The 14,692-nt window shown below is 35.5% G+C and overlaps 1 protein-coding gene across 1 annotated transcript; it reads left to right on the top strand.

Annotated features, from left to right (window-relative positions):
* Positions 1–6,966: 6,966 nt before the first annotated feature.
* LOC115924106 lies at positions 6,967–10,466 on the top strand. Its single transcript, XM_030985873.1, has 2 exons — positions 6,967–7,090; positions 8,792–10,466. The coding sequence occupies exon 2, from the start codon at positions 9,247–9,249 to the stop codon at positions 10,273–10,275; it is 1,029 nt and encodes a 342-aa protein (XP_030841733.1). The 5' UTR covers positions 6,967–7,090; positions 8,792–9,246; the 3' UTR covers positions 10,276–10,466.
* The last annotated feature ends 4,226 nt before the right edge of the window (positions 10,467–14,692 follow it).

Below are 14,692 nucleotides of genomic sequence, written 5' to 3'. Positions count from 1 at the left end.
AATTCATAACTTTCCTATTTTAATTGGATTTTGTGCAAACTTCCACTATTTTGCTTCTCTCATATTTCTGCTTTTATCAAAACCAAATTAATATCAAGGTAGACTTCCCCTTTTAAACTAAAAGGGCTGAGGGGGCAGATTCCACCCCCTCCCCCTTGCCATGATACGATTGAGGGTTTTTTGCTGCAAGCTTTCATGACTTTATCGCAAAGAGTCTGGCACATTTTTTAATACCAGATTTTTCATATCAGTTTACAAGATTTAGACCCGAAAAGGTACTGCGCAGCATCCAAAATCAGACATTTCCCCATATGTATTGTACACTCAGAAAGTTGATCACCAAACAGTAAATTGAATCTTGCCTGACATGTCACCATAATGCATGGATTTCAATATCAGTTTCTTCAGAATTTGCCACTCAAGGATGACCAGTTGGGAATACAAAAGCCTCAATGTCATTAACAAAAATCACACTTGTGTCTAAGAAAAAAGAGTGCTATGCATACCAGCATCAGTGCTTACCAGCACATTTTGCAACTTTTCACTTTTGACCCCGCCTAGGTTTTTTTTTATATTCACTGCTCAATCCACGACTGCAAAATCATAACAAACATGTTAACATTTTAAAGAGGAATAAACACGCTTTCTAATGATGATAATCAAAACCATGATTATGCCGTCACAAAAGAGCTAAAATCGACCCAACTTGCGTTTAAAAACACATTTTGAGGGGTTTACACTGATAAAAGTTGTCTGGACCTGTACGGGTATCCCATAGGAGGTTAATTTCCTCTTTGATTAGTAATCATGATTTGCTATTTTTCATCGCATCTTGGATGAAACTAAAGGCATCTCTACTTGCTCCTGCTTTCTGCTTCTCATCATCATTGTCCACAACAAATCCAAACCCTGTGGTTGGTTGCTTGGCAAGATTGATCGGTGTCGAGGTCATCCCACTCAGGGTGATCGACGATAGCTGAGGATACATCTTGGAAATATGTTGTGCTGTCATGACTGGCTGATGTACGGTCGTGCTAGCATGAGGATGTTGTGAAGGCATATCAACATGTGGCGTTGCTGTACTAAGCTGTGAGAGAACTTGGTTTGATGAAGCCTTAGGGTCAGAAGATGCTTCCTTGGGGGACACCGTGTTCCAGAGGTCAGCAAACCCTGCCTCTCTGGACATTATAGGATCCACCCCCGGCCCCCCCCCCCCCCCCACTCAGGGTTCGAAATGACCGCATGCGTGTTGCCAAAATGTCCGGTAAAGGGGTACTTTTCGTGCGACAAAGTCCGGCCCGAGAATTGTAAAAAAAAGGGGTGTATTTGACTTTTCACCCGGAAATTTCTTTAAAAAGGGGGTGTTTTTTTCTTTTTCTCTCTCATCTCTTTGCACTCCTAAGAAATTATTCCGAATTAAGGGGGTTACATTGACCATTTTTCATGATTTAGGGGGGTCTCCAAGGCAGGAAAAGCCCGCGAAAAGCCCGCGAAAGGGGGGGGGGGGTTCGGAAATGTTGGCAGTCCTCAGATAGGGGGTGCTTTCAAAAAGAGGGAACGAGCATATGCGTACCCTAAATAACACTGAGTGGGGGGGGGGGGGGCGGGGATCCACCCTACTGTGCTGAGACGCTTCTGGATCAAGGGATTTCTGATGTACTGGGGTTGCTGCAGAGTTTACATTACTTACACTATAAGCAGCAGGTGCACTCATTACCTGTGTGAACTCTCCTTGTGTCTTATGATTTGTTGATGAACTTGGCTCAGTGTCAGAAAGGAGTAAGTTTGTTTCTGACGAGTCTGACGTTGGCCTGAACTGGGTGTCTATTAGCAGATCAGCAACAGCATGTACTTCTTCAACTTCCTTGTGCCTTCTGGCAGAACAAGACATCCCTGTTGAGGTCTTCCCTCAAGGAGCTACTGGCGATCTGGTCGCTACAGTCATACCACTGAACAAAGATCCTCCAGATGCTTTTGGTGCTCTGTCTGAGGAAGAAAAGGCATTTCTTGGCAAAACAGTTTTCACTGGAGTTGTGTTAGCCGAGGATCCTAGTATTTCAGCCTCAGCAGCCTCTAATACTGACTGGGACATGAGCTGGCTCTCTGGCATCAGTGGCTGATCTAGACTGGTGTCAGCTTCAAGCCTCTCCAACTGACGTAAAATCTGAAAAAAGAAAGAATTGAGACAGGACTTTAATGAAAGAAAAAAAAAAACCTCATGAGCGATTCAATTTCTCAACTTTAAACTTCCGTAGGTGACAGTTAAGCAAAAGGCTTTATGATTAGTAAGGGAATCTAACTACACATGCATTTGTTCTGATATTATAAACAGACATCTATTTGGATATTTGAACCATCTGCATTTCTAGTCTGTGCCTCACGTGTAAGTGTGCTCAGTGATTAAAGGAAACCCCACCCCAAAGAATAAGTGTAGGTGTTCTGAAACATGAGATTTATTCCTGCCTATTGATGTAGAATATTCCTATATACAAATGAAGATATACGTGGAATGATATAATCTCTTTTGGCCCCAAATGTCAAAACCTTTACTTATAAATGAGGGAAAATTATTGCTGAGAACGTAACAATTATATTTGGTGAAAAATATGTATACTGGAGAACATTATGTATAAACTCATTTATTAAAAATACTAAAACAGGAAAATGACAAATTCATTTTGGCAAAACCTTCACCCCAGGAGAGCAACAACTTATTTATGCAATTTCATTTTGACAATTACAATACGAAGAAAAAAACAGGTGAATGAAATATTTCATCACTACACACACTTGGAAAGGAAGTATCCATAAATTTGAATGCATTTACTTGATAAATGACTATAGTACGTCACGTTAAAAACAAATAATATACACATCCACACACAATGAATATTCATAGACATACGTATGAATATGCATTGATATGAATATCCATACCTTGAGAGACTTTGCCCTGATAGCTTTATCTTGGCTACCCTGCATTGATGTAAGGTGAGAACTGAGAAGAATAAGAGCCACGTCGGACGAGATTAAATCCTCTTTCAGAATGCCTTCGATGCCAAACAAAGCTGGAAAATATAATAATACAACAGTAAACAACTAGAATTTGACAAAACAATTTTCAGGCCCAAATGAAATGATATAAAGTTTCTTGTCCCTTTTCTTTACTTTTTACCTTTACAAATTTTACAGACTTCAATACATTAATGAAACCGTATATCAAAATTCCACTTGGGCCTGGTATTATTGTCAATTAACATGAACTGTAAATTAGAAATATAAAACGGTAAAAAACCCACCCTTGTTAATCAGAAAAATCTCAATAGGAATGGTTTGAGTATAACGGACGATTATGGTTTAGCTCCGATTAATCATAAAAGTAAGGTTATTGATTATCAAAGATAAACATAGGAAATAAAGTATGTGATATTATGTGTTAATTCTTCATTGATTTTGTTGTAGCTATCTTGTTTGAAACTTTCTTAGATTCATAAAGTTATCACTTTGTTTCACAATGAAAATAATCCACAAAGAATCCACAAAGAATCATGTTTTTTTTAAATTCCAATATACATGTTTAAATAACATTTAAAGGGATAGTTAAATTCTGTTGCAGAGGGCGCTACACAAAATAATTTTTTGGTGAGATAATGAAAAACTGGGTCCCAAATTTCAAAGAACATACAATTTAAATGACAAATTCATCTTTGTTTGATCAAAATCGGTTCAGAGACGGCTGAAATATCCATAATTATAACGATTTCTAATATTTGTGTACCACCACAAATATTCCATAATTTGAAAAAGCCGTTGAAAACGCGAAATAGCGCCTTTCACGTTGTATTTCAGCCAATGCCGGTGTTGGTTTTTTGTTGGCTTTTTCGTGTAGGTTATATTAAGCCCAATCAGCCGTCCCATGTTTTGTTATTATTAATTAATTAATTAACTAACGGTCACCATATTTTTTTTGAAAGTGCAGCTGAATTGGTATCATATTGGCTAAATTTCACACATTTTGGGGTCTAAAATTACCTTCATAGCAATTTTAAATCCTCAAAGGGCACGAGAAATGTCATAGTTAAGAGCAATAACCATGCACTTTGAAGGCAATTGCGGTCTGAAAACATAACTCAACTATAACTTCAAGTGAGAAAGAAAGAAAACAATTCTGCAATACAATTCGTTGAGAAAGCAATTTTGAAACCTGGAGAAACTCATCACAGAATCGTTCTAATAAATGTTCTATTATACACAAGAATGCTCTAAGAAATATGCAACAAACAAAGAAACAGATTGATCGTGCGATACTTACTAACTGGGTGCTATGGGATAATGTTCTACGTCTACTTCTATGGTAATACTCATCAACGCCTGTTCAGCATCTAGATGAGGGTAAAGCATAGAGTTGTTATATACATCTCTATGCTATACGGTTCCTGAAAAGGGAACTAAATTGTTTCAAGAGCCACCTTGAACTGCTCCAAAGAAGGGAGTTCAACGAAGATTTGAGGTAGCTCGTCCCAGTCCTTAAGTGTCCTGGGGGAAATAACTAAATTTGTAAGTGTCCATTGAAGAGCCTAGTCTCATATATCGTTATTGTTGACTCCTCCTTGTAGTTCGCTCTCTCGGTTTGATGTAATCCGGTATTGGTATCGCAATTTTGTTATTCGCTATTTTGTAGAACATTGACAAACGTGCCCGTTTTCTTCTTTCTTCAAGAGTTGGGAGATTAAATTGTTTTCGCATGGATGTTACACTGGCATCACGCTGGTAGTTTCCACAAATGAAACGAAGTACACGTCTTTGGACCTTCTCTAGTTGGTCTATCTGATTCCGCTTGTTGGGGTCCCATACTACCGAAGCATACTCTAGCTGGGACCGTACGAGGGAGATGTATGCCCGTTTTTTCACTTCTGTTGGACATTGTCTTCCGAGATTTCTCCGAATGAATCCAAGGGTCCTCGAGGCCTTGTTTGTGACTGCATCTACATGCGATTTCCAGCTTAGACGCTCATGTAGCTATATATCACCCTCACCTTCGGTTCTGGCGATATATGTCGTATTGCCTAGAAGGCAGTCAATATTACTTAAATATTTTTTTATCCTGGAAGGAATAATTTAGCAACCGTTGGCCACAAATCAGCGTTAAATTAAAACGTGTTTATGTTTTTCATAGTGATCCAAAAACAATCAACATTTTACAAATTTTAAGTACACACAAACAGGTTATTTATTTTCTTTATGTGGGAAAAAAGAAAAAATAATGTCTTTTTCATAGCCGGTAGTGCTTTGAACTCAAATTTCATCTGACTGACTAAATGTTTACCCAGCCATGAGTCTGGCTTTTCATGGTTGCCTGATTCCCAACTGTTAGCAGCCTGGATTTACAAAATATTCAGAGACTCGTGAAATATTGTTGTACAAAATTAACAAATTATTATAATCTAGTGAAAATTATTAAACAAACATAAATAAATATTAAAGAGATTTGATGATAGAGGTGCTAATATACAGTTAATGCAGGATATAGGAATATGAGGGCTTGAGGGGTAACAATTTTCAGTAAAGATGATCATAAAAGCCTTCATCATCAATGAAAACAAATTCTAATATTGATCATATGAAGGATGTGCAATATTCCTACTCCTCAACATCGATTGCATCCAAGACTTCCACAAATATGAAAAGAGACAATTTAAAAGCACTAGTTATTCACAGCTCTCCCTTCTTTCTGTGGTTGTACTCACAATGTAAAGTATATGAGCAGTGCTATGGAGATACCACATAAGATGCCTTCAAACATTTTTCACGATTGCTTATCTTTCTTTGTATCTTAACAAGTGAAAAAGAGTAATTATTCAATGATTACCAGTTCTAAAAATAATCATATTAAGCCATTTTAAGTAACACTTAGTAACACTAACCAAGACGTATTTCATTTGTTTGCTTTCTTCAGTGTTTTCTCTGTTGTTTTTCTCTTGTTACGTAACACAAATCACTTAGCCTCTAAAATATGTCCATGATGTCCAAAATATGTCCATATGTCCATTTACATGTAAGTTGATCTTCTTTAAATTTTGTTCTTTCTTTATATGGTCTAAATGAAACCATAACTTAATATTCACAAAGAAATTTCTAAGTCAATATATGTATATATATATGCACTTCATCGATACATTTCATTTCTGGTTTGCAAACTGTGTTATGTAGTATGATTATATTTTGTGGTTGTTTTGGGGTACTTTTCTTTGATATCAATTTCAAACCTCTTACCATGCAGTTATAACTTTCCTTGTTGTTGTTTATTAGCTTTAGGGTGTGTGTGTGTGTGTGTGTGTGCGTGTGTGTGCGTGTGTGTGTGTGTGAGGGTGGGGTGTGCGACTCGTGTATGTCATTATGTTTCATAAATCATAATCCTTTCCTGCAGGTGAAATTGTGTGGACTTTGGACTAAACATTCAAGAGCACAGAGAATTTGATCATTCTTTACACCATAAGGGCTGTTCACACACAAAGCATAATCACAAAATTATTGATAACCTGACAAAGAAAGTCCAAGCAAATATATAAACTAAACATGGTTCAACCAACCAACCAGAAAGGAAATGAGAGAATAATGGTTGCATAGCTGAAATCAAGTTCCTCACTGCTCTACTTTGGAGTAAGCTACCCAACCTTTATTCTATGATTTTGTATTTATTTTCACGAGAGTTGTTTAAAAAATGATTATGTATATACATACTTATCTCACAATGTGTACATGTAAATAAGCAGGATTTGAAACAGGAATCAAATACAACATTTTCCTGCACTTAATTCATTTTATTTTATTTCATTTATTTAAATCCATATTTCATACAACGTGTGAATGGGCCTAATGATGACGTGTATGTTGGAACCATTCCAACTTTCATTGCAAGCTCAATTTCTCTGTTGTGATGAGGATCTTGGAAGGTGCAGGCGGGTAGGCATACTGTCCTCTAAAAAGTAAACAGCTGTGTGTGTGGTTATCATTGGAGCTGCATATAACTTCATGTTTTACAAGAAGAATCTTTAATTAAGCAACAAATGATCTGAAGACAAAGAGTTAGGTAAGTGTATAACATGTTTTTCATGACCATCTCTGCTGCATGAGCGAATGATACTACCTACTCACAAAGAAGTATATCAAACAAAAGTCAGAGTATATCTGTTCTGAACTTAAAGTACCTACTGGGCTATTGGTGATCCATTCTTTGCTCCAAGCTTTATATACTGTTTTGATCTCAAAAATATTATCGAGGTGTCGTGATATAGTGGTTCATTCCCTTGAATCTCAATCCAAGGGGATAAGGGGATGAATCCCACCCTGGCACTAACATCTTTTGGCAATAGATTAAATCACATGTGCCACTCTTCACTTAGATGTAAATGGGTACCTGGCAATTGCTGGCATAAAATTAATTGCAGCAGGGAGAACAGCACTGATGCTGATGAGCTAGGCTAGCTTTCCTGGGTAAACAAAATTATTATACTATCGCCAGCATATGGTAATAATAATAATAACTAGAAATGTAATTCGTCATGAGGACGAATTAGGTGGTCTGTCTTCAATTCTCATGATCATGCTCATCATTAATTCAATGATCCAATATGTGTTAATGTAAAATGATGTATTAAGATATGAATTGATGAATGAAGTACTGATGAGCTGATGAACTGATAGATTGAACTGATGTGAATTGAACTGAATTGATGAGCTAAACTGATGAACTGACGAATGAACTGGTGAACTGATAGATTGAACTGTGACCTGAACTAGAGTGATAACATAACTGCTGAACAAAATATCGAGAAATGATTATGATCAAAATCATGATCATAACGAAATTTAATGAAATAAGAAATGATGTAAATATGAAGCAAAGTATTGGGAAATTAACTCCTTGATGATCATGATGACGAAAGAATGATGAATGAATGTTGATGATTATCATCATGATGATGGTCATGATGATGATAATGATGATGATCATGACTCGAACCAGGGATTTCGAGGTCGGAAGTCAAGTGCGTTATCGATATACCAAAACATTTCCCATAGCGATTACACATGACCAGAAAATGGAATTCTCAATTCCCACTTTATGAGCATGATCCCGGCATCTGATCGAAGAATAAAGGGCACATTTGTAATAGCTTATTGTCTCAGCTTCAACGAAGAGCTTGCAACCTATTTTGAAAAATTACGGTGGGTGAACTTTCAAAAGTCAATGAGACATGAGGGCTCCAATGAAAGAGCTAGTGATAACGTACGTCGGGGTGGATGTGCTTTTCGTTTAAACAAAAAATGAATTTTTAACGATTTTAAAAAAAAACGTCCATAGGCTAACATGTAAGGCTGCTGGCTCTGATCATGCTCTGACGATAGGGGGCGTTGTGAAATGAGACTAAACGGAGCCATATGGAAGACTTGATGACCTTGAAAATGTCACGTCTCATGACAATGACCTATGACTGTGCCAAAATTGAAAGAAATTGACTAAACTGATCTTGAGTTATCGGAACCAAAAGGGGGAGAAATAAATAAACATAAATAAAGAAAGAAAATTCTGACGAAAACAATTGGGTTATGATAGGGTTTTAGGTTATAGTTTGGGTTGGTAAGACTATAGAGCTAAGGGATAGGTATACAGTGTTGGGTCCTGGGTGGAAAATATATAAATTAGCAATAGCTAGTGATCATAGACCAACTTTATCACCACAATTTGTGTCGTACAATCCACCTACTCTAATTTTTCTTCTAATTCCAGGCAACTGATTACGTGCATCTAAAGCTACTCCAATGGCCATTTCTACACCACATCTGAATCGTAAATGGAGATATATGTTCAGCAGGTTATCGCTGTTTCATGAAATTGAAATTGCGCCTGATGATAAAGGAAGAGAATTAGTCAGAATCTTCAGTTGACGGATCCATCAAAAAAAAAGCTGGAACACAAAACAGTACATTGCGCCTACAGTTACTGCAGAATTCATGCCTGTGTATGTGACAGAACCAGATTATGTATGAATGCTAGCTAAAGCATAGATTGTTTACATTTTGGACACATCACACCATCTGAAAATTTGCTATTGAGTTGGATGTCAAAGGTGCAACATAACTGTTTGTGAATTATATAGAATTCTGACAATCATTTTCTCCTCTTCGCAGGCGAAGAACCTTTCAGTATTTTGGAGGGAAATCTGAATCTAACCCTAATTCAATATGTTGAAAGTTTTGTTTCATTCCTTGACCGGTGGATTTAATATTCCATTATTATTAATTTCTATTATTCTCATAAATTTATATGGATGTAAATCCACACAATTATCTGAAATACAAGGGCAAGACGCTAACTTGATTTTCCCATACCCATGTGATAGTACAGAAGTCACATTACAGCATTCGAACGGAGACCCATTTTATCGCTCGACAGACGGGTCATCGCTGTCATTGCCTGGAGGTCAGCTCCATAGATTCCAAGTGCAGAATAGAAACAAAAATGGAAACTGCTCTCTGGATCTTACAATAATTAATCTAATGAGAATTGATGCAGGGAAATACATCTCATTGGTTTACAAGAATGGGCAGTCAATTGTTGATCACACAACCAGAGTTGGGCTGCAAATAGACTATCCTCCTGGTAAGGCATCATGTGTTGAGAGTGAAGGAAAGGGTGGAGACTGGGTCTCAATAGACTGTACAGCTAATGTTGGTAGTCTATCAGGAAAGATTGAATGCTATCAGGGTGGTGTATGGATGCCTTCCCTAACTGACCCCATTGAAACTGTCACTTTATTAACACAGACCATTCTGATCAGAAAATCACAGCCAGTATTTTGCTGCTCTTCTACTTTAGATGAATACAAACTAAGATGTGAATGTAATGATACTGGCCTGTATAAAGCTGATGATGATATCAATGATCCTTGTCCTCCTTTAGAAATTACAACAATGGCTCATTTTCCAACTCTCACAGAAAACAATCAAAGTGATTATTATTCCACCATGATGTCCTCCATTCCGATTAATACGAAACATTGCATCTCCACAAAATGTGTGAACATTCACTCAATTTTCTGGCCTATTGAAGTCATAGTTCTAATCTTGAGTTTGTTTTTCCACTACAAAATTAAAACTAAGATCAGAAATAATAATAATAACGATAAAGATCCTCCCATTCCTTTACAATTGAATACATCACTACTTCCGACGATGAAAAATGGATCAAGAAAAAAAAAAGAATTTGTGTAAATTCTAATTAGTACGTACGTACACAATACTTTGAGGAACATTCAACGGAAAATGCTTCAATACACTTTAATGAAGACTCCAAACGAAATAATGGAGATCTCATACTAATTTCAAGCTCGGTTTCGAATTGTACTGAATTGTGAGAAAATTAAAGAGTATACACTCTATTTACATCTAATTAGAATCCCGTTAATGCTAGAAAATCGTGAATTACCTTCAAATTATAATTTCCTTTAGAGGAAGATTAATAACAATTTGAAAAATTTTGATATAATTATCCATACTTTACTGAGACAAGTTCCACTAGAAAAAAAGACAAAAAGATTGCACAAAAATACTAGCTTGGTTTGAATGGCTTCCATTCAATAAGTCTATATTGTCAATATTTGCTTTACTGAAGATTTTACTTATGGGTTTGTAGAAAAAGTGGACCAGCCTAGATAAGTCATGGCCTTTTCTGGTCCCTCACATCCTTTCTCTACACATTAATTATTTTTTAGTGTTACTGTTGTTGTTGTATTTGTTCTTATCTCATTACATATTTTATATATATATTGCGTATATATCTAAATAGAAATTGAAATTTAGCTACATGTACTACATTATATTGTGATTGAAGGATTGTAAATACAAGTTTTGATGTCCAAAGACAATTGGACACTGAGTTACATGAACTTCAATGTTTTGGATTATTATGAATGCTCTTTTGGGATATCTTCCATTCAATGAGTCATGATTGTAAATACAAGTGTTGTTGTCCTAAGACAATTGGACACTAAGTTACATGTTCCTCAATGTTTTTGAATTATTATGAATGCTCTTTTGGGATAACTTCCATTCAATGAGTCATGATTGTAAATACAAATTTTTGATGTCCAAAGACAATTGGACACTAAGTTACATGTTCTTCAATGTTTTTGAATTATTATGAATGCTCTTTTGGGATATCTTCCATTCAATGAGTCATGATTGTAAATACAATTTGTTGATGTCCAAAGACAATTGGACACTAAGTTACATGTTCTTCAATGTTTTTGAATTATTATGAATGCTCTTTTGGGATATCTTCCATTCAATGAGTCATGATTGTAAATACAAGTTTTGATGTGACAATTGGACACTGAGTTATATGTTCTTCAATGCTTTTGAATTATTATGAATGCTCTTTTGGGATATCTTCCATTCAATGAGTCATGATTGTAAATACAAGTGTTGTTGTCCTAAGACAATTGGACACTAAGTTACATGTTCTTCAATGTTTTTGAATTATTATGAATGCTCTTTTGGGATATCTTCCATTCAATGAGTCATGATTGTAAATACAAGTTTTGATGTGACAATTGGACACTGAGTTACATGTTCTTCAATGTTTTTGAATTATTATGAATGCTCTTTTGGGATATCTTCCATTCAATGAGTCATGATTGTAAATACAAGTGTTGTTGTCCAAAGACAATTGGACACTAAGTTACATGTTCTTCAATGTTTTTGAATTATTATGAATGCTCTTTTGGGATAACTTCCATTCAATGAGTCAGGATTGTAAATACAATTTGTTGATGTCCAAAGACAATTGGACACTAAGTTACATGTTCTTCAATGTTTTTGAATTATTATGAATGCTCTTTTGGGATATCTTCCATTCAATGAGTCATGATTGTAAATACAAGTTTTGATGTGACAATTGGACACTGAGTTATATGTTCTTCAATGCTTTTGAATTATTATGAATGCTCTTTTGGGATATCTTCCATTCAATGAGTCATGATTGTAAATACAAGTTTTGATGTGACAATTGGACACTGAGTTATATGTTCTTCAATATTTTTGAATCATTATGAATGCTCTTTTGGGATATCTTCCATTCAATGAGTCATGATTGTAAATACAATTTGTTGATGTCCAAAGACAATTGGACACTAAGTTTCATGTTCTTCAATGTTTTTGAATTATTATGAATGCTCTTTTGGGATATCTTCCATTCAATGAGTCATGATTGTAAATACAAGTTTTGATGTGACAATTGGACACTGAGTTACATGTTCTTCAATGCTTTTGAATTATTATGAATGCTCTTTTGGGATATCTTCCATTCAATGAGTCATGATTGTAAATACAATTTGTTGATGTCCAAAGACAATTGGACACTAAGTTACATGTTCTTCAATGTTTTTGAATCATTATGAATGCTCTTTTGGAATAGCTTCCATTTAATGAGTCATGAATGTAAATACAAGTTTTGATGTCCTAAGAGACTTGGACACTGAGTTACATGTTCTTCAATGTTTTTGAATTATTATGAATGCTCTTTTGTGATATCTTCCATTCAATGAGTCATGATTGTAAATACAATTTGTTGATGTCCAAAGACAATTGGACACTAAGCTACATGTTCTTCAATGTTTTTGAATTATTATGAATGCTCTTTTGGGATATCTTCCATTCAATGAGTCATGATTGTAAATACAAGTTTTGATGTCCAAAGACAATTGGACACTGAGTTACATGTTCTTCAATGCTTTTGAATTATTATGAATGCTCTTTTGGGATATCTTCCATTCAATGAGTCATGATTGTAAATACAAGTTTTGATGTCCAAAGACAATTGGACACTAAGCTACATGTTCTTCAATGTTTTTGAATTATTATGAATGCTCTTTTGGGATATCTTCCATTCAATGAGTCATGATTGTAAATACAATTTTTTGATGTCCAAAGACAATTGGACACTGAGTTACATGTACTTCAATGTTTTTGAATTATTATGAATGCTCTTTTGGAATATCTTCCATTCAATGAGTCATGATTGTAAATACAAGTTTTGTTGTTCTAAAACACTTGAACACTGAGTTAAATGTACTTCAGTGTTTTTTAATTATATTTATGCTCTTTTATGATGGCTTCCATTCAATGAATCAGAATTGTAAATATGCAAGTGGAAGGGTATCCAAACCACCAAAGAGGCTGCAAATGTTTCAGTTCAGTTTAGCTCATGGACTACTAGTAGATTGTTGCCTATCTATTTATAATGGATGAAGTTAAAGTAGTACGATCCCTCTTTGCCTGGTGATTGATCACCGTGTATTCATTGATAGTCAGGCACCCTGGATAATCATTTTCATTGAAAATGTTCACTGTAAATCAAATGACACCAACATTTCAATAGCATCCACAGATAATCAATTCAATATTGTATTACTGTAGTACCAACTATACTATACATGTTGCCCAGTTTAAATGATAAGATTAAAAAGAGTCCATGTGTGAATTTAGAAAAAAATTCAGAAAGAGATCCACATTATAAATCAGTAAAGGATAGTTGTCTATTCACTCCAATAACAACATTGACTTTAGACCCCCCCCCCCCCCACTCAGTGTTTTTAGGGTACGCGTATGCATGTTCCCTCCTTTTGAAAACACCCCCTAAGTCCGGTGTGTAAAGTCAATACGGGCCAGATTTTTGTGTACTACGAGCCGGACTTTGGTGCATGGAAAGTACCCCTTTATCGGACATTTTGGGAACATGCATGCGGTCCCACCGACCCCGGAGTGGGGGGGGGGGGCGGGACTGTATATTAATATGGTAACAGAGGAGGAAATAGAAATCAAGTAATAATAAGTTAATGACTATTTGATTAACTGCTTAGTTTAAGAACCCAATCGATGACTTAAACAACCCATCATACTTTGAAGAAGATACACGGATAAAGAAATAGACATGATACACTCTCTCATTGTAATAGATATGTGTGTAAATAGCAACCCAAAGACAGGAACACAGCACAAAAATATTAGCTTTGTCAGAATGGCTTCCATTCGATGAGTCATCGGGTTTGTAAATACAAGTTGTTGTTGTCCCAAGAAACTTGAATACTGAGTTACATGTACTTCAATGTTTTTGAATTAATATTGTGTTCCTTTATGATGGCTGAATGAATATCTCTCCAGTTACAAAAAGGAGTACTTGATGAAAATGTTTTATTATATTAAATAATGTCTTTTTGTATGTTTGTTTGCGTTATTTTTCTCACAGATTTCCAAATGACAGTAAATCACAGGTTTGAAATTGGTATCCAGCTCGACAAAAAGAATGAAAGAAAACGATCTCACATCAGTGATTATTCATTCCATGTTTGTGTTTATTGTAGTCATGCTGCTGTTATTTATTTTCCTCTCCATATATAAATGGAATCACATTACACCATGAATCACTGAAATGAGTTGCTATGCTCCTTTATGTCTCATGTCATACCATACTGAAAATGTGATAGAGAAAAGCAACCTTTGCTGTAACTGTCTTTTGCACAAACCATTTGGGAAGTATGTGTAAGTGTTAAACATTGTACATGTACATGTATTTGCAATATGTTCATAAAGTTGCAGGTCATTAAATTCAGTACTATGTTTTGGATAGATG

Source organism: Strongylocentrotus purpuratus, unplaced genomic scaffold (assembly GCF_000002235.5).
Source record: "Strongylocentrotus purpuratus isolate Spur 01 unplaced genomic scaffold, Spur_5.0 spur5_contig_837, whole genome shotgun sequence".
Taxonomy (NCBI): domain Eukaryota; kingdom Metazoa; phylum Echinodermata; class Echinoidea; order Camarodonta; family Strongylocentrotidae; genus Strongylocentrotus; species Strongylocentrotus purpuratus.
This window is presented reverse-complemented; position numbering and strand designations above follow the sequence as displayed.

Bases quoted from the DNA above. Each gene is read 5' to 3' on its own strand.
- LOC115924106 (XM_030985873.1), top strand. From the start codon at position 9,247: ATGTTGAAAGTTTTGTTTCATTCCTTGACCGGTGGATTTAATATTCCA.